The 25,510-nt window shown below is 44.2% G+C and overlaps 1 protein-coding gene across 2 annotated transcripts in view; it reads right to left on the bottom strand.

Annotated features, from left to right (window-relative positions):
• MEGF11 (multiple EGF like domains 11) overlaps positions 1–25,510 on the bottom strand; it is a 267,324-nt gene that overhangs the window by 43,509 nt on the left and 198,305 nt on the right. For both annotated transcript variants that reach the window (XM_027644120.1, XM_027644121.1), the window contains exons 16-18: positions 12,344–12,464; positions 10,640–10,803; positions 10,106–10,208 (exon numbers count right to left, since the gene is read on the bottom strand). In XM_027644120.1, coding sequence (XP_027499921.1) covers positions 10,106–10,208; positions 10,640–10,803; positions 12,344–12,464 — 388 coding nt within the window. The remainder of the gene's footprint in view (positions 1–10,105; positions 10,209–10,639; positions 10,804–12,343; positions 12,465–25,510) is intronic.

The following is a 25,510-nucleotide window of genomic DNA, read 5'->3' as shown; positions in this document are numbered from 1 at the left end:
TAAAGGACAGCAGCAGGGAGAGAGGTAGGGGAGGAAGAGAATCCCAGGATGGTTTGGGTTGGATGGGACCTTAAAGCTCATCTTGTTCCACCCCCTGCCATGGGCAGGGACACCTTCCACTAGCCCAGGTTGCTCCAAGCCCCACCCAACCTGGCCTTGGACACTTCCAGGGATCCAGGGGCAGCCACAGCTTCTCTGGGCAACCTGTGCCAGGGCCCCACCACCCTCACAGGGAAGAATTCCTTCCCAATATCCCATCTAACCCTGCCCTCTGGCAGTGGGAAGCCATTCCCTCTGTCCTGTCCCTCCATCCCTTGTCCCAAGTCCCTCTCCAGCTCTCTCTGGAGCCCCTTTAGGCCCTGGAAGGGGCTCTAAGGTCTCCCAGAGTCTTCTCTTCTCCAGGTCTCCCAGCCTGGCTCCAGAGCAGAGGGGCTCCAGCCCTTGGATCAACTCAGTGTCTGGCAACAGTACTGGCTGATGGAAACCCATCAGTGACAAATGTTTTATCCCAATAACATAAACGATGTATTACAGCTCAGCTCTGGTGCAGAGTGGCCAGAGAGGGGGGTGTCTGGTGCCTCAATGCCACTGGTTTTCATGCAGCAGCTTCAATTTTTACCAGATTAAGTCGGTTCTTTGTATTAAAATTTACAGATCAGGTTGGGATGGATTAAGCTAAACATCCATACAACCAGCAGGAAAAGGAGCAAGAAAAAGGAAAAAAAAAAACCCTCCAGGCCATACAACCGGGATGTGAGGCACCTATTGAAGATCTCCTTCATAGGCTGCTTCCATTAATAATCTTCAGTGCCTTCAAGAAAGTTTGTCAAATGCAGATTTAGTGCTGCCTGTAACTACATCACACTGAAGGACTTTGGAGGGTGAAATTCCTGAAAGGCAGATATAAGTAAAACTCCCTTTTTCCCCTCTCCAGCTTACTTCTGCAATTGCACTCGTGCCTGGGGATTACGTCTCTGGCTCTTAATAAAGCCTGCCATTGTTTCTGTGCTGTGTCTCTGGATAGTTGGAAACTAATACTCCAAACACAATAGAAGAGCAAAAATGGATGGAATAAATGAGAACCAGTGGCCTATTTTTGACCACTGCTATCCCCCTGACAGTAGCCTCTGCAGCAGTGCCTGTGTGCTGCCCAGCATCTAATTATTTTTCAGGGACGGAGGAATTTGATGAATTATAGGATGTAACTCCCTTCCCCCCATGTACTTTAATTTTACATCTACCAGTGTATAACTGTAATTATTTCTCTGAATAAGATCTTCAGCTTTTTTTTTCTTTCCCCTCAATAGTCCCAATGCAAAGACAGATGCAACATCAATTAGGAATGACAGGAACGATTTCAGCAGACGTTTGAATCCAACACAAACATTGTGCTCTCCTCCACCTGTCTTTCAACATGACATGAAGTCATAATAATCTCTTATTTCTGGCATTTGAATAGCTTTGGAAAGAACTGCTTTTCATGCAAAAATAGGCACTGGATTTTGCAGGCAATGCTGTGGAGGCCCGAGTTTGGTGAGTCACGCTTGGCTGGGATCTTTGGTCTTTGATCCTTTAACCTGATTCTTCTCTTTCCCCAGCACTTATTGCTGTTGCACTTATGTTGTCCCTATCAATTCTATTTAAATCAACTTTGTATTTGAGATTAGATCCATGTGCTTTCCTATTTTGCTGCTTGAGTCTATCAAAGGTAGTAGAAAATGCAATAAGAACATAAAGACAGACCTGTCCAAGCCGAGGATCAGCTGCTCAGAGGTGTTATGACAGCACACAAACAAGAGTTCACAAAGAATTCTTGATGCTTTCCCATCACTTTTTGCGTCTTTATATTTATTCCTACCTGAGGCAAACCCTGAAGTGTTTGACTGAGATCCAGTCAGAAGCACCACAGCTCAATTCCTGACAGCTCAGCATTTAAGAATGCTGAAGAATGAGAAAATCAGTGTGGGGAGGGCAGCAGATAGAAGAAAACATAAAGGGATCTCTCATAAAATTAAATGGAAACATTAAGAATTGATGGCTGCTCATCCAGTCTGCAAATAAGCTATTTTTGTTTTTATATAGTGAAACTACTCAACAGAGATAACAGCAGCCACACTCCCATTATCTGTGAACTTCTGTGGTGTTCTCAAATGCTTTTTTAACTGATTTTTTCCCCACATTGGTGCCATGGAGCCCCTCCTTCCCTCACTAGGCATCGTTCACCCCTGGGCTTCACAGGGGCAGCTCCTGAGTGTAGCAGCCCATCAATCTAAATGGAAGCTCTGTGATCTGGTCCTAAATAATGAAGAATAAGCCTTTCCCTGCAGCCAGTGAAAAATTCTAACTTGTCCCTTCTCTCATCTTTGCATGGGCGATTTATGCACCCATTAATGTAAGTGTTTTTCTGCCAGTAATATACTCAGAGCCTAATGCACCTCTGTGGAGCTCTAATCCTACCCCTATTTTTAATTATCTAGAGAAATCTCCAGATATGAATCACCCAACCCGGGGAATTTATGCAATAAAAGCTTTTGAGGCAAGAGACCTACCTCACAAGAAATGAGGTAAGTAAAAATGTTTGCTAAAATTAAGGATGATGTGGTTCCCTTTGCTCCAGGGTATTCTCCAGGGTGCACTACAGAAGGAGGAAGGGTTTCCATGAGCAGAAGGGGCAGACCTGAAGAAAATGGTGCTAAAAGGAGTTAAGCTCATGCAGCCCTTTAGAGTGATTCCTTCCTACTCCTCAAACACTGGACACAGTTTCAGGAATGGGAAGAGAAACTTGGGGAAGATCCAAGCAGATCATCAGCAGGTAAACAGGAGGGAGGAACTCGTAAGTGGGAAAAACTGCATTGTTTTCCCAGCCAAAAATGTTCCAGCCCCTGAGTCATGAGAGAAGAGCAGCTTAGCAAGAGCTGGGGTACAACTAAAGCCTTTTGTGTTAATGTTGACTGAAATTCAACTTTTTCTCCTTGGTGTAGAACAGGGAGGAAGATGTTTACAACACTTCTCACTGCAAACTCTTTCACCAAAAACATATCTATATATATATATATAGATATACATATATAGATAGATAGATATAAAAAATAGAATCATAGAATTCCAGAATGGTTTGGGTGGGAAAGGACATTAAAGCTCATCTCATTCCACCCCGTGCCATGGGCAGGGACACCTTCCACTAGCCCAGGTTGCTCTAAGCCCCGTCCAAACTGGCCTTGGACACTTCCAGGGATGGGGCAGCCACAGCTTCTCTGGGCAACTGTGACAGAGCCTCATCTCCCTCACAGGGAAGAAGAGGGTATAAAGAATTTTTCTATTTTTCTAATATCCCATCTAACCCTCCTCTGCCAGTCTGAAGCCATTCCCCCTTGTCCTGTCACTGCATGCTCCTGTCAATAGTCTCCACTATATATATTTATGTACACCCCATTTTAGCTTGCAGGCTGTTTACTGAGTGATCCTTCCTTTTCTCCTTCCACACACAGCATGTCAAACATCCAGGATTTCATCTGCTGAAACGTGCACAAATAATTTTTCCCCGTTTCTCGCCCACATTTATTTATAGGTGACTATTGTACACACAGCCAAGCTTATATATAGAATGGCTCCATGTTAAAATGGAAAATGGGTTGGGTACCTCTAGAATGGAGTTTCATGTTTTTAGAACCCATTAAATTAGCATCATCCAGGATGCCATCCAAGCTATGTCTTTCCTCATAAATTTAAAAGCTGTCTTTTAATAAGTGAAAATAAACCTAAAAATAAATACAAAGATAGGTGAACTTGTATATCTTCTGTTTGTAAGACTTAATACTGCAATGATTTGCATACATGCTGAAGTTTAGCAGTAGCCTTACTGCAGATGCTAATTATAGTTTAAGGGTCTGATCCAACTCCCACTGAATGAGTGGCAAAAATCCAACTGATTTCACAAAAGGTGAGATATATACTAAATCTGGCACAGGACAAACACAACCAAACCTCACTCAGATGAGAACCAGGAGCCCCCCCAGCTACCTGCCAAGGAAGACACAGACATAATTAATGTCAGGACATCAATGAAGTCTTTGATATAACTTCATAATTCAGATTTTTGAAAATTAGCCCTGTATCAGCAGGAACCATCCTTAAAGGTTCCTGTCAAAGAGAGAATTTTTAAGCACAGCCTGACATTAAAATCTTATCAACTCACTTGAAATTAAGTCAATGAAAAATTAAAGCTAATTTCTAATAAGCTTATCTTACATTCATAGACTAAAGGGCACTTGTCGAATCCAGAGAGTAAGCACACCTTTTCACATGGAAAAGATTCCCACATTAGAAAGGCAGAGGCCAGAAGAGAGGCTAAAATGCACCATTTTAGACTGACTCTGGAAATTTCTAGTTTTCCTGTCTGTTTAAAGCTAATGTAAGGATACAGAATAATCACAGAAATAAATTATTAATTTAAAAATCTGGGATAAGACTGCCAAAAGTGATAAATGCAAAATATGGTGTAGATAATGGGATTAGACATCTAGAAAATGCACGTTTAATAGGAACTTACTATTGCCCCATCCTGATATTTTAGGCTCTGTGTTACAAACCAATGGTATGAAACAGTCTGATGGAAAAAAAAAAAAAGCCAACCCACGACACTGTGAATTCTAAAATACTGTGGCTCTTCAGCTAAAAACCTGGAGGTGCATGAAACAAGCCCTAGATTCTTTTCTGGCTTTAAATATGCATGGAAAAGTCAGCTCCCAATTATATCAACATCCTCATGGGGTTGATCTATTACTGACAAGAGAATTATTTGGGTTTCAGCTGAGGACAGGATCTGGCCCTAAAATTATAAATTGGAAACTGCTGTAATGGAAGAAAAGTCCTATTAGTACAAACAAAATGCATTATATGGAAAGGGTTGGAGTTTTTTTTATTATTTCAAAGGTTTTTCACCTTCTTGCAAAGAATTCTGAGAAAGTGAAGTTAAAAATACCTTAGAGCTCCCCGTCAAAGTGGCCACTGTTTCTTTAAAATTCAAAAAGGCCTTCCCTTGAGTAACAGGCTTATCAGTTTTCCTGAATTAATGTGTCCACAGGAGGGAAGAAACATGTTTCTGTGTTTGAGTGACAGTGCAGATGTCACTGGCAGCCTGCAAATGCTCACAGCCACATCCTCCCTCAGAGCTCACCTGACCTGTGACCAGTGACACCGGTGACCCCATTAACTCCCTCGCACCACCACACGTGGAAATCCTACAACTCCAGACTCCCACAACTACTGGGCTGCAGACCTGGACATGATAAGAGACAATTAAGGTTTATGTTGCTGGCAATGTATGGAAGTTATCGAGGTTGTAAAGGACAGGGAAATATGTATTTTGATTTCCTGGATGTAACAGCAAAGGAGGAGGCTGCTCTTATGAGACAGGAATGAAGCCTGAAGGTGAAAAGCACCAAGGCAATAACAAGATGTTTGTTCCTCAGCACAGATCATTTCCATACCTGTGTTTGCCATCCTGATTAATTAAGGAAAATCTATGAGGGCTTCTTTTATAATTAACTATGGGATGCACCCTTTTATGTTTTCCATCTCACAGCAGCACTTCGTTTTCCCCACACATCTTTGGGATGTTAAAATAAGCTGAATAAACTTTGGCTTTCCTATTGAGAGAAGCCTCTGATTAACCAGCTCAGTGGATAACTGAGATAGCATCTGCAAAACCAGAGCACCAGACAAAAAGGGAGAGGCAGAACAAGCTGCAGATAAGACAGCATTTCAGATTAAAGGAATTCAGATAAACAGGATTTTAACTGACCTTAACATTTAGAGGCACGAACATGTCCCCCTGTAGATCACTTGTTATTTAATCCCCCTGTAGCAGCTGAAAGGTTACAAAACACACAGTTGCCCCAATTAACCTGAAGCACAGACTCATCAGAGGGAGGAGCAGAGCTCGGTGTGAAGAGCAGCCAGGCCTGTGGCTTTCCTTCTGTAACCTGTCTGGGAGCAGGATGTCTGACTGGGAGGAGGACGGACCCGGGTCTTGGAGGCAGGATGGGCACCGGCAGGGTCTGGCCTCCCAGGGAGCCCTCACCTGCCTCGAGTCAAGCACAAAGGAAACACCTCCAGAAATTAAAAGCCAGGCCAGCAGCCATGACTAAGTTAATTATTGAGGTCTGTACCGAGTGAACCAGCTGAAGGCTACGTGATTTTAACCAGCTGGTACCTGAGAAAGCTGTTTCTGGCACAAAACGTGCTGCCAGCAGCCTCCCCCGAGGAGGGAGGACCAGCCCGAGGGGGTTTGCAGCTCATCCTGCAACCCCCACATGGCTTGGCTGGAGCTGTCACCTCCAGGGCCACCAGCACTGCACCCACCACAGGAACTTTGTCATCCACGTCCTCTCTGCTCACCCCACAGGGCCACCAGGGCAGCTGGTCCTTTTCTGTCCAGCTTCAGGTTATTTATTAAGTAAGAGGAGACTAATTGATATTTATGACCTTAACATTGTCACTGAGCACCCAGGAGAGGAGGCTGCACCTGGGAAAGATGAGATTGCTGCCTGCTATTCCAGGACCTGTTTGCTTGCAAAGGGCTTCCAGGAGCTGCTCCACCACAGGGTGTTTCTGTGCTACCATTCCCTCCACGGATTCCGTGTGTGCAGGATCCCTAATTAACCAAATGCAATTAGCAGCCAAGCACTCCAACTTCAAGCATTTTCGTCCTAACCTAAATGTACACAACATAACACCTCTTCCACAAATGACTGGTATGTTGGGAGCTCTGAGGTACCTGTGCACACACACACACAGAGCTGCAAGCACTGAAGTGTCTGTGTATAAAAGGCACGGCAGAGCAGGAGCCAGAGACCCTTATTAATCCTTAGAAAACAGTCTGATCAGTCAAGACTTGATCCTCTGAGGGCTACACTTTTCCTTTTTGAATCAGCAGTAGATATGATCATCTCTCCTTTACATTTCCAGGGTACTATTTGTACAGGTGAGGTTATGTGGATGCAGTGCTGGTACAAGCTGGAGAACTCCATCCAGTGCAAGGCTGAGCCCTTGGTGTTACTGCATCCCACATTTCCTTCATGTGGAGGGAACTCACCTCTGCATCAGGTCACAGATCTGACTTTGGCCAACATTTGAACAAGTTTCACTTTGCACCACATGAGAGCCTTTATCCAAAGTGTTTTTTGATTTCTAAGCACAAATGTCCTGCTTGTTCTGCTTCCTCCAAAGGCATTTGTGATTCCATGTGCCTGTGTGCTTGGCCGAGTAATTTTCAGCAACAGCACCAGGGTTCAATCATCTCTAGATCTGATCTAACTCCTGCCTTTGGCTGCACACATGCAATTCCCCACGGAACTCAATGGAAAGGGAATATGCACGTCTCGGAGCAGCTTGTTGCCGGTGTGCTTATTTATGCATCCAGCTGCTTTGCACAGCTTTGTGATCTCCTGGTTGATATGTGGGAATCTCTTCATCATCTTCCCATCTGCCAGGTACACTCAGCTCCTGAAAATTACCTTCCCCCAGCTGGTACCCACAGAAGGTCACTGTCCTCAATAAGAGTCTCGATGGGTGGCAGTCATGACATCATAAAAGGATGGCAGACTGCTATTAACTTACATTGTGTGCTCCTCTTGACAGGCCTCCTTCCTTCCTCTCTTAGTCCTCCTCCATTCCCTTACCATCCATCAGTCCCTGAAGGTTTATATGAGGAACATCTTGAAACCTCTTTAAAGAAAATGGGTTCAATCTTCCCCTTGATCTTTACATAAAACACCGACATCAAGAGGGAGTCCCACGTCTGGGATGAACACACAGAATATGCTGGTTTCAGATGAAGTTTTGTGGCTATTAGGATCAGAAAGCCACGTGAATTCTGTGTCTGGTGTGAGTGGGCAGGAAAACCTTCAGATGTTCCATGATCCTGAACTTTTCTGATCTTTTTCAGGCCATGCCTAATTAGTACCAAAACCAGAAAGCAAAAATTTCAGCCTGAATTATTTATCACCTCATATTTATAAAATGCACCGCAATACACATCATGGCCCAGTTCACAACAACTGCAGATAAGATTAATCTTTCATTGATGCCACACTCCTTAATATGAAAATATAATTATCTAGCTGAAGAGTTTCTTAAATTACATACTTTCAAACTAGTATGAGCAGAATGTATCCTTGTGTCTGGTGCTAAGCCAAGTGGAAAAAACATTGGAAGGAGAATTGACAAAACACATGTTGGCTCTGTCTATCAACATTTCCACCTTACACGGCCCTGTCAATGTCTCAACTCCAACTTGGTCTTGGATATGAACATAATATTTTCCTCCCTGAAATGTGATCCTGAAGAAGGAGTTCCAGAACTGCAGGGGCACACTGAAGGATAAAGTGCTTAGGCTGCAGCTAATCCCCTGCAAGGTAATACACATTTATCTTGCCCAATATGGAAATTAAAAGAAGGAGGACATCAGAAATTACTTTTACCTTTACTTAGAGTAATTAGTATCTGCAGGTGAAGTTCATTTACAGATGTGCATGGGAGCAAGCACAAAGTATTTGTTGCAAATGCCTTCAAGAAAAAGCCACCCCTTCAGTCTGCACAGCCTGCAAAGTTCATTTCCAGCAGTTTCCTCTGGATTGCTACCTCCAGAAGGATGTGTAATAAACTTAAAGAATAAGTGTGTATAAATATCTCTCTTCAATTTATTGTACTTCTAAAAACAATTTTCTCCCTTGAAGAAACTCACAATGGCTACAGGAAAAGCCCACCAGCTGTTTCTCTGCTGATCATCAATAATGCACAGGAGAGTTGTAAAGCCTGATAGATGGATATATTGATGGCAAAGAGAGATGAATGCACTCCAGCCAGTGAGGAAGGTAAGGGGATGGAGGAGGGGATACTAGTGAGATTATAAAATGGATTTTCTTGGAGGAAAAATGCCCTTTTCAGTGCAGGCCCAGTATCCTTAAAAAGTAGCTTTGTTGTAAGCAATGTGCAGAACGTCCTATTTTTACAATTTTATTTACTTCTTAAAAGATTATTTCCATTGTATGTTCTGGGCATAATTTCACTGCTTTTGCTTCATGATGCTGGGAGCTGAGTGTGTGTCCTCTCCACCAGAAACAGAAGGCATGCATTGCTTTAAGGCATAAACAAAGGGGAAAGGTGACAGGATCCCAAACCCTGGCTGCCTGAGCAGCCTGCCTTGCTCTACACATTCCTTCAGCTTGGTACTTGCTTGAAAAACAATTAAATTTTCCAAATGACTTGCTGTTAATATAAATGCAATTTGACTGTCAGTGCCACTGGTGGTTCTGCAGTTATGGGCAAGAACAGAACTTTATCTCCCCCCAGGGCCTCGACAGAGAGCAGAGGGACATTAACCAGCATTTTAGGCAGCTAAGTGTAAAATACTGGTTGGGTCAATAACTTGCCCCCCACTGCTGTTGTGTCAGCTGTCAAGGGCTGGCAAAGAGACCATCAGTGTGGAGTCAAGTGCAGGTCTAATTGCACTGAGATCTCCAGCCTGGACTCTCCGACTTCACGGAATTTTCCTCTCTGCCGCTGTGTCACCACGAGAGCTCTGTCACAGTAGCACTGATCTGCTCCCTGTAACTGCCCTTCTGTGCGACAAGAAGCACAGGAAAATGGGGAAGAATCTGAGTTTTGTAGGATGGAGCAGCTGTATCGACTCTTAGGATTCAGAAAAACCTTATCTGCATCCCAGGTATGATGTTCCTGGGATCTGCCGGCCCACAGCTGCACCCCCGTGGAAAGGGCTGTTCAAGGAGAAAAACTCTGCAGGATTTCCAGCTGATCTGCATTCCTCCTGAGGATGCTCTTCCAGAAGGCTAACATCTGGCTCCAGGTTTGGAGCCATCTTCGACTCATCTGAATACAAATTTAATGAATGCCAATTATCGTCACCATCACCAGTGATTCAAATATGGGTGAGTTCAGCTGATCTTGTCTCAATCCATTATTTAAAAGGTTGCAGTCACAAGTCCAGTGCTATAAACGATGCAACAGCAAAGCGAAACAACTCAACAGAACCTCCAAAATCAACAAAACCCCCAAGGTTTACCAAGGTAATTCTTAATTTTACCTGTCCAGCCTGCGAGGCAGCAGCAGTACCCAGTGACAGGGTCACACCCATCGGCGTGGTTACAGTCACAACGCTCACTGCAATTAAGACCATATGTTCCATCCTTCAAAAATATAAATAAAAAAAGCCTCTCAGTAATCAGTTTTTTGTTCTGAAATGTGCAAAAGCATCTATCATGTCCCTCTTAATGCTGAGTCGCATCTTTTAAATTAACATACAGAGGAGATAGAAACTCAGTGCCTAATGTTTCTATACAGAACCAAATGAAGAATCACTTTAAAAAATGATGCTCAAGAAAATGCAGATAACACAGCAACAGCTCTGATAAAATATAATGCAAAGTATAATACATCCACTCAGCTGCTAGAACCCCAATTTGTTATTTACACATGATTTCCTTCAGACACCGCCAGGCAAAATGAGATGCTGCCCTACTCTGTGTTCAGCAGGGCTGTGGTTTAAAGGGGGTGCAAGAGCACCCCAGTGGTACTCCCAGGGCAGGGCTGGGCACAGAACTGCCCCAGTGGTACTCACAGGGCAGGGCTGCTCACAGAACTCCCCCTGCCATCCCGGGGAGCAGAGGCAGAAGCCGTCTGCTGGCCTGCAGGCAGCTCCGTTGGTGCAGGAACACGTCTGGTTACAGTTCAGACCCCAACTTCCACTTGAACACGGAATAGAGCAATCCACTCCTTGCCAGCCTAAAGAAACAGGAGAGACAAAGAGCATTTGGGATGTTTTCATGAAAAAAGTGATGGAGAGACAGCAAGAAAGGCAGCAGCAGCTCTGTGATGCTAGGACCAGTTTCTTAGTGTAAATTAAGACTGTTTTGGGGTCAAAGATTGACCCTTTTATTATGACCTCCCAGCTTCATCTCCCAGCACTTGTACATGCAGAGGGGGACGGATGAAGGTGTCACTGTGTTGGTTCTTACCAGATTAAGGTCTCTGGTGCCTCTCTGGGAACTGCTGGGGTAGCACAAGAGAGGCTGTGCTGCCTGTCAGGCTGCAGACCTGCTGACCCCTGGGGATGCAAGAAACTTGCCATTTGATGCTGCCTGTTTCTTGCCTCCTATTTTATCTTTTTCTTGACAACGCTATTTAATATAAAGCAGCTATTACACCTAAAAAAAGACCAAGGCCATCATTTCTAGCCATTAAGGCTCAAATCTTAACTACCAGCCACACAATGACTTTCATTACACTGCAGCTGTATGTAATGGAGTTGAGCAGTAACTCATGGTTTATAATCCCTCATTAAATGGGGTTCTACAGTGATCCATTAATTCATGTTTGAAATGCCAGATTTTATCGTTATTTGCCTCACTTCTGGTTTAGGGCTTATGTGTGTCAGATAGACATAGCTCATGTTGGGATTCTGGGGGAACACAAGAGACACTGTGCTGTGGAGCAGTGCAAGATTTCTCAGGGGATTGCTGGATGGATACATGGGTTATGCTCACCACCAAGCACATGAGGGAATTATGGACATATGGGGGAAGAAAAGCTGTCAGTCTCGCAGAGAGACTCTGGAGCAGGTAAGACTTTCTGGTTTCCCCAGATAAAAAACCCCTTGCAGGCTCAGGGGACAGAGGACACCTGCACATGGCTGGGGTGTCCCGGTGTCAGGGCACAGGGAGGATGGGCAGCTGAGGGTGGCAGCAAGGGCAGAGAGCCAGGGCCCACCCCACAGTCCCAGCGTGGGGCTGGCAGCTGGGATCAGCCACCAGCCCAGATCAGCAGGACTGGGGCCAGCCTAAGGTTGAGATGGGCAGGCAGTCTGCAGGTCAGGCCAGGTCTGGTGAGGATAAACATGGCCAGGCACAGAACAGAGCAATGGGATGGAGGAAAGACAGGCAGGAAGCTGCCTCTGCCTCTGTGCCCAGTGTGCCACTCCAGGCAGGGAAGGAGAGCAGGGGCTTTGCAATCCTGGAGAAACAGGGCAGCAAAGGGATAAAGAAAACCATCCCAATGATCTGGGCATTGCTTTGCATTTCCTCTGGAGAGGAGCTGAGGCTCTGCCAAACACACTTAGTTCTGTGACCTGTTCCTGCAGCAGAGCAGGGAAGCCTGGCCCCTGCTCAAGGCAGAAACAAAACATCCAGTCAAGCCCCTGTTGAGCTTGGATACTTGGGCAGACAAGAAAATAGTGGGGTTACTGACTGCACAGCTGTGCCACTTCAAAAGGGGAGAAGCACTGATGCCAAATTGCCACCAATGGCTAAATCCGAATTTTGTTTACCTTCTTTGCAGTAGCACAGCCCGTCCACAGGGGAACAGGCACCGTCGTTCTTGCAGTTACAAACTGAGGAGCAATTGGTTCCGTAGGTTCCTGCCATGCAGGGGATGGTGCAGTCCTCTCCCTGCAAACCCAAAAAACCCGAGTCAGCTCGAGAAATCGGGATTGCGGGAAATTCCCATCTCGGCACAGGGAGCCTTTCTCTCTCCACACAGAGAGCAGAGAGTTGTGAGTTGATTGCTGAGTCTTCAGCACTTGAGCAGTCACTGCTGCTTCCCCTGATTATGATGCAATTAGTGCTTTGATTGACTTGGAGGAAAGGGACAAGTTTCTGGCATTCGTTCAGCGGGAGGTGGGGAAGTTACAAAAACAAACCTCCTAGAACAGATGTTAGATCATTAAGCAAAACATCACTTACGAAACACTAATCACAAAATATACAGTCTGAAACCGTGCAAAGATTGCTCTGCATTTCTGGGGAAATATATTCCAAGAACAGGGTTGTTAAAAAGCTAAAGGATCTCGTGAATGCTCATCTTGCACAGATTGGCAGAGAGGAAAACGACATGGCAGGTGCATCAGAGCTTTTTGATGCATAGCTGGTACCTGCACTTGTTTTCAATTAATTTGCATGAGATTGGGACTTTAGGAAGAAGGTTGAACAGGAGGGATGTGTATGTCAGAGAGAGGAGGCACACAGCAGAACACGAGGCCTGTCCTGTTTCTGCTCCAGGTGTGGGGAAAGGGAGGGAAAGCAGAGGAAATACTTACATTTTACAGAAATACAGTATATTTCAACAGTACATTCTGGTAACACTGTATGCACTGATCAGCTTGTGTGGTTGAGAGACATAATTCTTACCAATACTGTTCATCTGATACAACAAGGGAATTAAAATATGAGGACAATAAGGTTTGAAGGAATTGTGGTTTAACCTCACTAACTGAGGTTTAAGCCTTAATAAACTTACTAAGTGCCATGGCTGGGCCTACACACATTAGCATATACAAGGTATTTTTGATTCTTTGTGTAGTCCTGCCTTTCACATCACAAACTAGCTCCTAAATTTACTACTTCAGTGAGTCACTCTTTAATGACTTAGTTCTATGTCAGAGAAAGAGAGCCTACTCCAGGTTAAAAAGCACCTACATTGCACGGTGTGACCTATACCATAGCTCAGGGGAAAAGACATTGGTCAAAATGTGTTTTTGCAGGTGAGAGGCTTTGCTGTTTGACAGGAGGATCCATTTATCAGGAGATAAATGCACACCACGTCAGGTTCCCTGTGTCGTGGTAAGTTACCTCCAGGAGCCTGTACATCACACATCAGACACTGAGACAGCAAAAGGAAATATGGACAGATTTCTGAGCACCATAACCCCCCCTATGCTTTCTACAGCAGTTCTGCCTCACACCACTGTGACTCATCCTATTTTCTACAAAAAACTTCGGGTTTGGGGGAAGCAAAGGAAATGGTTAAATATGTGCTGCTCACAAGTAAATCCTGCAAGCCCCTGACTTTTGAGCGAAGGCGGTGTTTGTAAAAGATGCTATCTTTGACCTTGGTGGAGTAAAACAAGCTCCCCTAAAAATGCCTGGCAGGAAAAGATGCTGCCTCGACAGCCAGCGAATCCAAAGCGCGCTGCCCCTCATTACCCTGCCAGCATGCCCATGGAATGAGCTCCAGGAAGCCAGGCTGGCAGAGGGGCACTCAGCCTCCACGCCTAATCAATCCTCTGCCTTTCTCCTGTGTGTGACAATTAGACAGCCAATTAGTGCCACTTAGGGACCCAGATCATGTGCAAATGAAACTCCCAACTCATTCCACGTCGGACACAGGGCTGCTGGTACTGCCAATAATTTCTATGACAACTGACCTTATCTGGATTTGAACTAGTGATCCAGAAGGAGAAGAAAATTCCTTTGAAAAGGAAAGTGGAGCAGAGTGATGTGGAGCTAAAATATCCCCTTGGGAAGCAGATTAACCAACCAGAGACTCACAGACTCACCAAGACTGGAAGAGACCTTCAAGACCACCGAGTCCAACCATCAATCACCCCTAAACCATGTCCCCAGGTGCCACATCCAGATGCCTCTAAAACACCACCTGGGCCAGGGGTGGAGGCAGCAGGTGGATTTGCATTGCTGAGCTGATGTTCTGTGACTGCAGAGCAGCTTGTGTTGGGGGTCAGTTCTGCCTGGCCCAGGGCCCAACTGGGGTGGATTCTGTGGTTTTCCGTAGTCAAACACACTTTGGGCATCCCAAAGCAAAGGGATGTAACTCCCTGAAAGGAGGTTGCAGTGAGGTGAGTGACAGTGAGGTGAGGAACAATTTCTTCACAGAAAGGGGTGGAACAGGCTGCCCAGGGCAGTGGTGGAGTCACCATCCTTGGAAGTCTTCAAAAAACATGTGGATGTGGCACCTGAAGACATGGTTTAGTGGTAAACACAGTGGTGGTGCTGGGCTGACAGTTGGACTTGGTGGCCTTAGAGGTCTTTTCCAACTTAAAAGATGATTCTGTGATTCTTACAAGCTGAACATCAGGCTGTTCCATCTTTATTCACCACGGCTTTGAGTTCTGGCATTTACTTTAATGTGCTTTATTTTATGGACTAACAGAGGCTGGGCATTCTGGCTGCCCACCACCTACACACTTACTTTGCAAACAAACCTAAACTGAAAAAAAATACCTGGCTTAATGAGATTTCTATCCCCAGGTTTGACAAGCGAGACCTTCAGAGCTGTCTGAGTGACAACTGCCAAATACACTTAACTTCTTAATTACATAAGAGGAAAATGCACTTGAACTATAGCACTGGCTCTAAGATTTTATTAATTATAAATGCACACCCTGTTATTAACATTTTGAACTTGATTTGGGAGAATGACCTCGGAAATTAAATGCATTCAGGTACTGTTAGAGATATGTAAATTCTCCCTCCCTCTCACCACCTGCCCAAGTGGATAATGCTGCAGTACAAGTCTATCCAGCTGTTAATGAGTTATATATTCTAATAAACTGATTTCAAATGTGCTGTATTGAATCTTCACTCTTGCAATATGGCACTTTATATTTCTATCCTATTTAGTAAAATTAATCAACAGCTGTGCTCCTTATGTTGATTATTCTCCTTTTTTTCTATTAAGATTGGGAGGTTAATGAGGACAGTGAATGCCTGGATGTGGTATCCCTGCTAGGAAGGAGTAGCTAATTCAATCAAACATATACCCCTGAAAATGTTAAAGTTGTATTAAGAAACTGAGCTATAAATAACTTGATATTTTACATCTCTTTTATCCAAGTCAGAACGACCCATATGGACATCACAAACTTTCCAAAGCGCTTCATTTTCTTCATCATTTTCACTTAGAAGGCCCAGCCAAAACTTCCCCCTGACATCTATCCGATGTATTATTTCTAATTTTAGGGGTCAAATCTAACATAAATGATGGAAAACAACGGGATGTGGGGTCAGGGCCAGCTCTGGGAAATGCCCTGCTGGGTGTGGAGCAGCTCATTCCTGCCCCCTGCTCTGCATCACACACCTTCCAGTGTGGGAGGGGCCACCAAGGACGAGGTGTCCCACAAATCCACAGCTGCTCAGCGAGCCTCTTTCTGTTTGAAATCCAGACCTGATGGGAGCACCTCAATCCTGTGACCCTAAAGGTGACCAAAAAGTCCCCTTTAAATCAGAATGAATGGTGGCAGGGATGTAAACAGCCCCACCTGTGACATTCCGTGCCTGTAAGTACTTCAGAAACACTCCCTGCTGCTGTTACTCACAGCCCTTCCCAGCACCCCGAGAGGTTTGGGCAGCCAGTCCTTGTGTTATGGTTAATTCTCCCCTATGGATTGTGGGTGAGGTCTAAGGAACCAAACCCCATTAATAACTCAGCTGCCAGCTCACATCCATCAGCATCAAATATTAATAGACTCCGAGGGCCAGCGCATCCATCTTTCCCAATGGCAGTCAATAATATGTCTTGTTTCTGTTCAGGGAGAGAGGGGAAGATTTTCTTCCACCAAAATTATTATTGTTCAATACTAGTAGAGCTTAAAGACACAGTGCTGCCTTAGGTGTTTGCTGTGTTAACAAGCTCTGGCCGCTCCAGAAAGTGTTTTCCCTGGATTAATGTTGCCCTAACAGATTACATTTCTTGTTTCTGTTTAAAGTACATTTCTGCTGTAAACAACGACCAACTCCCTTTAAAACCCTTTTCTGGTGATCAATACACAGACTTGTATTTATTCCTGTACATTTTGGATCAGGCCTTTCAATCTCAGAAATGCATTTTCAAAGGGGGAAAAAAAAGCACTGCAGACCAATAGGGGAGTTAATAACCCAGCAACGGTCAACAACACCCAGCAAACTCTGCACCCATACCTAGTCTATCTATCTCAAAGTCTGACTATTTAAGGATGTGAAATTAAGGATTTCAGAAGCAGCTACAATCTACAGGAATACAATTCCTTTGGAGGGCTAAAGCCTGGTTCCACTGAACTCAGTGGCAAAACAGAAAATCAATTTTTCGAGGCTTCCGCAATGCAGAAGAGTAACAGGATGTTATTGAACTTGGCCTCAAGTTTGCATGACAAAGACCTGTGTGACAGGTTTGCTCTTGAGGTTTAATCTGTCAAGGTGCTGAAAATCCTCCACTCCTGCAGATTACTGGGGGGGGACTGACAGCACTGAAAGGCAAAATACTGGAACCTTTGGTAACCTGCAATGGGACTCCAGCTAATGGGAGATTTTTAGCGGTGTGTGATTCCCTCCCTGCCCCTCCCTGTGTGTCTGGGCAGGTGAATTAGAGGTGCAGCCCCTGGCACAGCCACGCTCGGTGCTGAAGGGGAAGAAGGGCACGGTGCAGTGCCTTCTGTGTGTAACAATACACAGAGCAGAGACACCAAAGGCTGGGGCTGTTTGTGCCTGATGCCTGTGAGCCCAGATAAGCTGCTCAGCATGGATTTAGCACCTGAGAGCATCTATTCCTATGTACACACGTTCCGTGGGACACGGTGCCTGAGCACCGATGCAGATCACAGACACCCCTCTGTATATTTACTGATGTAATTGTGACATTTACAATTAACCCAGAGTGGTTCTCCACAAACATTCCCTCAAGGTAAACATATGGTATCCAGCAACACAAACTGTCAGAACAAACTAATTCCCTTAATGGTGTTCAGTGGCAATGACTCTGCTCTTCAGCAGCTTCAGCAGCAGCGGGAAACTCTGTTCTTGCACTGAGCTTGTCCTCCACCCTGGACTCAAACCATTTATTCATGACCTTACTACACAGCATCTTTAGTTCCCCAGACATAATGATGTCCTCTGGCAGAATTCCTTTCCCCTCTGGGTGTTACTAATTACTCCCTGCAGAGGTTATTATTGGTGCTAATGATAAAATGCAGTAAAAGGTTGGAGAAGGTTCCTGTGACTGTTCCGTGGGCAGGTGATCACTGAGCTCTGACAAATGCTCCTTTACATGTAACATGATGTGATGGAGCTGTGCTGGAGTTTGATATACATCTAAAATTACCTTATGCAGACTCCTTTTCCCTTTGGCCTTTTCATGGGAAAGATGGGGTAAGGTGGAAGGGATGGGAAAGAGTTTTCTTATACTTCAAAAGTGACTTTACAGCTCAGCCAAACACACAATCACTGGCAGCCTGAATGCCAAAGTCTTCCATGAAATCATAAACTCCTCTAAGAGCCATCTGCAAAGCTGCACCTCATGCTCTGGGCACACTGAAAAACATGGACATGCCATAGGGACCAAGCCTGGATACCTTTGGGAATGAGCAGAACTTCTCTCTTTGCTTCCCATAACCTTACAAGGATTTACAAGCCTTTAAAAATGGATGTCAGCACCTTATTTCACCTCTGAATTTGTGCTAATATGCTAATTCATACAGTAAATTTCATGGTAAATGCCAAGTTTCAAAAAATTAGTACAAGTACTAATCCTTAAATTCAGTGTTTGATCAAAAATATTCAGCAAAACACGCACAAACAAACAAAATGGAAACTTTGTTTGTTATAAAGAAAGTAGTAAGTAAAAATGTTATAAATAATGTCAATTTTAAGCACTTACATTATTAAATACGATTTGATTTAATTTTAATGATTTAAGTTTTTGTTTTGAAAAGCAAGGCTGGGAGCAATGGCTGGGAGAGGAGTAAAAGTTACCACAAAGTAACTGTGGTTTGTTATTTTCCAAATTGTCTGTGCAAAATCCGGTTGAACTTTGTGGGTTCCTATTTTATGAACCCAAATATATTTTCTGTGGCCTATTACAGGCTGTTACTGGTGTAACACATGTTACTCCTTCAGTAAGGCCACAGAAGAACCAGGACCAGGTTCTCCCACTGGGAATCCACTGAGAATTCACCCTCTGGTGCACAGAATCTCACCCCTCTCCTGCCTTCCAGCATCTGAACTCCAACATGCTCCATAAAGCCAAAAGGAACAGTGCTCTGGCACAATAAAACTGATGAATAAAGGCAGCAAATTTAAGCTTTGGGAGGGTTTTTTTCCCTTCCATGAAATCAAGTGAAAACAAACACAAATAAAACCTTCATTAAAAAAATTGGATTTTGCATACTAAAAGTCAGCAAACTTGAGCTGGATTTCTCTGAGCACCATAATCCCCCTCACCACCAGGGAACAGTTTTCTAGTTTGCACTAAAAATATGCCCAATACCAGTCAGTTATCTGCAATTAAAAAAATCCATTCCTACCGTTCAAGTCACCTAAATATGGGCATTAAAAGAAAGAAAGAAAGAATTCAATAAAGAAAGCAGGCAAGAGATCTCACCCTCCCTCTTGCTTCCTGTAAATCAGTGCAGGACTCTTGCTGGCAAAAACATCCTGAACTGACTTTACAGCACTTGAATATCTGCCTGGTTTAGTATTTAGGCTTAACTGCAGAGCCCTTTAGTGTCAGCAAGGCAATGAATACAGCATCATATAATTAAATGTATTCAGAAGGAAAGTAGTGTGGAGAGCAAAAGAGATGATCATCAACCTCTGAACGAGATTTTTTTTTATACAGTCAGCACTTTTCACCTAATAAAATACCAGAAAACACATTTATCCAGGAGGAACCTCTCCAAAAATAGGGGATTGGATTTAGACTGGGTAAAACAGGCAGATCATCAGGGCAGGTCAATCATCTCTGTACCAGCGGGATTACTAATGTCCAGTATGGGGCCAGCTGCATAACCAAGTCCTGCCTACTTAAAGCAGTTTAAATCTGGAATAGGGCCACTGCAGATTTACACAGGTGGGACAGGGAACAAACCCTCAGAATATTTTAAACTTAACCCTGGGAAAGCTGTAAAGACTTAAACATCTGTGGGGCTCACTGCTGTCACTACAGTCAACTCTGATCAGCTGCTTTTCTAAAATTCTCCAAAACCCAGATCACAATTAAATGTCCCAAAAAGTCAAACAGCTGAGGCATCATGTGCATTATTTCAAGTTAGTGGGAAGTATTTATATCCCTGAGAAGTATATCCCTGGTACACAAGCTCTGATGTACCTGAACAAGCAACTTGTGCCCCAGGTGGGAGACAGAAGCTGGCTAAGCATGGCAAAATACTGGACACAGGCCTTGAATGCCAGTGGTAAAGAGAAAAAAAAAAAGCTGTTTTCTTCTGCTTTTTTTAAATGGAGTCATCTGAGTTCGGGTTACCACTGTGGCAAAGGAAAGAGTTTAACACACTGTGTGAGGTTCCATCATTTTCTTTCCCCCATTTGGGCAGCACAGATCAGTGGCTAAGAGCAGCCTGAGCCATTTGGAAACACAGGTCAGCACTTCAGGGTCCTTCAGACCATTGTGGGAACTGTGACAATTCTGCCCCAGTTATTTTATGGAAGCCCCTTTGACTGGAAATGAGAGATGGTTTCTGCTCTGTCCACACAGCCTGAGTGGCACAGTCCCAGATCCACCTTGGAGAACACCTGTAGCCTCCTGACTCTTTTGCAATAATAAATGTGGGCTCTGGCTGTCAAGTCTGAACAGTTCTGCAAAAAGGACAGTAGCTAAAACAGGAAATAAAAAGTATGATTTATTCCTTCAGACTCTATGACATCCTCTGGCAAGAAGATCCACAGTTTAATTATAAATACAAAGGAGAAAAAACCATCTTTATCTACTTGCTTCAAACCCACTGCCTGATTTTTAATTGGGAAACTTCCTACACTGTGATAACTAGCAGGCAAACCTTCCTTCTTCCCCTTCCCCTGTGGAGTGAGAGACCTCTCACATACCTACCCTTGGTGACCCCTTTTCTAAGCAAAACCATCCCACTCTCTTATTCTCATTTTATGGGGCCATTTCACAATTTAATTACGCATTCCGTGAAAAGCACTCTCTTTGTCTTCAAACCTGCTGTGCAATCATTTAATTGGCTGCCCCCTGTTCCTGTGTTATTAGAAATAGTAAATAACCATTCCTTGTCCATGTTCCCTGCACCATCCCCACTTCCCTAGATCTCTATCGGATCCTCCTCTGCCATCTGCTTTCGGAGCCGAGTTCCACCTTATCAAGTGACTCTCTGTAGAAGCCATTCCATATAAAAGATGATCCTTGTCACTCCTTCCATTCTCTCCTTTGTAAGCAGGAATCAGGCAAGCTGTGTGCAATAATTTGAGATTTGGATATATTATGGATTTACACAATACCACAAAAATGGGTTTTCCATCCTGTTTTATTCTCTCCCTGATCGTTGTAACTATTCTATCAGGCACTCCAGTTTCATTTGGGTTTTTCAGACTCATTGAGGGTTTGAGTCTTTCAGAAAACTCCACACAGTGATTGTCTGATCTCCTTCCCTGAATGGCAGGAATTAAATTAGAACTCACCTTTTGTGTATTTACCTACCACTATTTTCCCATAGTTTATTACTCTTCATTTTTAAACACTGAATTTCAACACACCCATTCATTCAGCAACAGGAACCCTTCCCCAAATTTGCTGCTATCCTGCCAATCCCAATAGTTTTGCATTATTTGCAATCATTCTGTTAGAATTCTCCCACAGCTGTGCTGTACAATTGAGGAGAATGTCCAAGCACAATCTCAAATCAGTCCAGCAGAGCACACTTTGACTTGTGCTCCCACAGACCATGGACTGAGTCCAGCAGGGGCTACATGTGCTGGACACAGCAGGAATCAAGGATCAAAACAAAAAAAAAAGCATCTAGAAAAGAAAATATGTCAACTTTATCAACTTTAAGCTAATGGGCTTTGTGATGTACCCTCTGAAAAGCTGGTAAATAACCTGGCAGGCACACATAGGCAGACAAGAGACATCCCCTTCAAGCTCTCTCAGATATTCCTAAATCCAAAACTCCAATGGCCAAGATGTTCAAGATCTGGTGAAATTTCAGCTGCTCTTTGGCCTAAGGAAACAAAAGCAGGATTTTCCATTTCCACATGTCTGATTGTAAAGGATAAAGGATTTCCCATTGACAGTATAGTTGCACAGGAACTAAAATGCAAAACTAACCTGTGACTTCATCCTATCCTTAGGTGGTTTTAATGTAGTCAGTTTGCAGTTTGAACTACCAGGAGAGCCAGCCACCAACACTTGAATGCATGGACCCACAGATAGTGTGGATAAAGATATATACATTTAGAAGGCTAATAGATGAAAGGAGACACTGCTATTGGCAAGCAGTTTATTCCTCTGCAAAATTCAGATCAAATAACTCAGTCTGAACAGAATATTGAGCTCCACTGGTTCTGAATGAGGCTCCAGGAACGGAAATGCAATTTGACACAGCCACATTGCCAATTAAGGATAAAACACATGAAATATGTCAACCAGCAACAAAGGCAGAGGCTTTCAGGCTTTCTGTACCAAGTTGGTTCCTTTGGACCCACTTATGAAAACTTTGGAGCTCCTTGGGTAAATAAAACTGCAGCAGAGCCCAGGAAAAGTAAATATGAGAAGAAAGAGAAGACCTGGGACTTGCTCAGAGTTCTTATCAAATTATAAACTGTGTGTGACTGAATAAGTTCTCATTAGTAGAGGCAGACACTGAGGCAAACTCCCCCCTTGTGTACCTGGGACGATCCCACTGAAGGCAGCAGCTGTGCTCAGGTAAACTTGGGCTGACAAAGTAGAATTTGAGCTGTCACAGACAATTTCTGGAGATTGTGCATTGACAAGAGAGTGAGTAAAGAAAATGAAATGGAATAGCTCATAAAAGGCTCTGAAAAGTTCCACTGAATTCAAAGAAAGGGATGCAGTTTCCACAACTGAGGGAGAACCACTGTGCCCTTCATCCCATGACCTTATTAAATACTCTGGTACAATAGTTCACCTGCTCAAAAGCATCCAACAAATGCCCTGAGGTGGGAGCAGAGCCTTTGTTATGCTCCTGCAGCCAGGTGTGACAGAAGCACTGCCAGGGTTTGGGAAAACAGAGGCTCCCAAAGGCTGTGGCTGCCGGTGCTCCCGCAGAAATGACTAATTGGTCAAGAGGAGCTCTGGGGGAGAGCAGCACCAAGCCCAACAGACAGCACTGACACAAAAACCCCATATAAAACTGATATAAAAAACTGATTTCAAAATCAATAGGAGAGCAGCTTGTTCTGAAGGCCTGGGAACACACAGGTGGCCTCCCCATAATGATCTTCCCTGTTGGGATCGGAATGGGGGATATTTTCTGTAATTCAGCAGAGCCAGAAGAATCCATCTGTGAGCTGCTAAGGTTTAGCCCACATCCAGCTCCCTGGTATTGAGGTGATGCCCACTGTTTCCTAGATGACACGTGGCAGGGCCACCTCAAGGTTGGACTGACTTTTCCCACTTCACCTGCGACGTGGGAAAGGAGCAGGACAATCCGGGGGGCTCGCAATGCCCACGAAGGGCTGCTCCAAAAGCTGTCACTACCTGTGCCCTTTGTCCCCAGAAAAAGTCCTACAGGGACCTCAAAATGGATCACACAGCCAGGCCTCCAAGCTTGACCAAAGGCAATGGTTTGTGAAGGGAAAATGGTAAAGAGGCTCCTCCGTGTGCCAGGAAATTTGCCGGTCACTGCTGATGGGAATGGGGTTTGAGATGGACACACTGATCCATGGGGAGCTGGACCGAGACCAAGTCATTCCATGTAGCCAGTGCACAGCCCAGGAAGATCATTCTCAGTCTGTACTGACCTGGTCTGGATCAGATGGAGTAGCTTTGGGATGCAAAAATTTATAGGCTGTTATTAGTCCCAAGGGCCCACAAAAAATAAAAGTACAGCCATTGCATACACATAAATATGGGGTTTTGTATGCATAGAGAAGTGGGTAAGAAAATTCAGAGGTCATCAACGAAAAGGGATATTAAGAGGTAGTTTTTATCTGGTCTATGAATATGCAAAAATCTTGATAGGTATAAAAGATCCCTGACCAGCTCCATTTATGTGAGGAATGCATCAAAACAATGGGTGTGGGATGTTTTGATTTCTCTTAATAAACTCAGGCCTTCCAACTTCCTGCCCAGCTGAGAGAAAAACTTCTCTCCAATGAGAAAGTGGCAGTTCCTTCATTTCAAAAACATTTTCCCAGCTCACTCTCAGGCTGTATGGAACAGAGAGGGTTTTCCTGCCTGCTTGAGATCCACTTCTTGTTCCACATCCCCTTGTGAAGTAATTTGTAAGCTTAAAAACTTATCAGATGAGCTTTCAGACTTATCTCTGCCTAGAAGACATCAAGAAAATGCAAGGTGCATTCCTCAGAGACCAAAACCAGGAAAGAGGTACCTGGGATGCAGCCACAGTTAGTGCAGAGGACCTGGTTGTGCTGCTGTGACTGACTGTCTCCCAATTATTAGGATTTTTATCTTTGTCCACTTTTCAAACACCACGTAGATACGATTTTTAACTTCTCCCATCACGGTTTCCCAGGGCACAGCAACAGCTTCCATTTCTTTACACTTATTTTAGCTGAATTTCCCATATCCCTGTATTTCACATCACCCCAAGCCCTCAAAATAACACTGATACCTGTTATCAAAGAGGCTGCATTTCCCTCTCGTTGCCTTTGACAAAATGAACCTCTCAAATCTGTTCAGAACACTTTGAATCTGCCAGGTCTTTTTGCTGTTTCTTCAGCTGCATGCCACTATTCCCTGTATCCAAGCAGGGACTTTCCCTCTTGTGCTGCTTCTTGGATCACCAGGGAGAGTCCTCCTGGGCTGGCTCTGCCTTTCCCTTGTCCATGTTTCTTGACTTCAAGGGTAGCTGAGGAATTAAGTCAGGGCTACAGCAGGATATTCCCAACCTTCTTAAAATTAACTCTACTTAAAACTACTGGATGACTGGGGGAAATAAAGGGAAAACCAACAAACAGGAAAGAGTTCAAAGGTTGGGAGCATGGGAATCAATTTCTTCCACATCTTGGCTTAATATTCAGTGTTTGTTGAGGCAAAATTATTTTCCTTTTTAGGGAATGTGATCCATGGTTCTTTTAATCTGGTTATACAGGGAGGGAATTATGTGAGTTTGAGGTCCATGAGCCCACCTGACTGTCCTTTGCCAGGTAAAGTGTCACAGCAGACCTGCCAGTGTTCCTGCAGTGGGGTACGAGAGACTGGGGGACTAAGGACAGAAATGTGTGGCAAACAAGGCTCTTGTAGCTCCACAACTTGTTTTACTTTCATTATTAATTAATAATTCATTCTCTTCCAGCTGCAGCCCATGCTCAGACTCACCTGGGTGCCCTTCCTTGTGCTCTCTCCCCTGCTCCTCACCCTTCACCAGGGGCTGGAGATGCTGGGTCATGAACACAAATGAGAAACCAGGGAGAAGAAAATGCATCTTCCTCGTGCACTTGGGTAATTCATGAAACCAGGCTGGGCAAACCATTCCTGCTGCCTGTAATACTCCAGTTAATTGGACAACTGCTGTGCCAGAAAACCTCTCCCCCACCTACAGCAAGTAAAATTTATACTGGTGGCTGGTAACAAGAACATCTTGATAAAATGGTTGAATTTATTTTATACCTAGAAATGAAAAGAGCTCTTAACAAAGGGGGGTAACTGATATGCTCGGTAAATCAAGGATAAAAGGACACAGGCTCTATTGAAGATTTTTTCCCCTCGTCTTTTCTTTTTAAACCTTTTGATGAGGTGCCCTGTTGCTCTGAGATGAGCTTCCACTGAAGTACTT

Source organism: Corapipo altera, unplaced genomic scaffold (assembly GCF_003945725.1).
Source record: "Corapipo altera isolate COAL_440 unplaced genomic scaffold, ASM394572v1 50, whole genome shotgun sequence".
Classification (NCBI taxonomy): Eukaryota; Metazoa; Chordata; class Aves; order Passeriformes; family Pipridae; genus Corapipo; species Corapipo altera.
The sequence above is the reverse complement of the archived record's forward strand: the minus strand, read 5'-3'. Positions and strand labels throughout refer to the sequence as shown.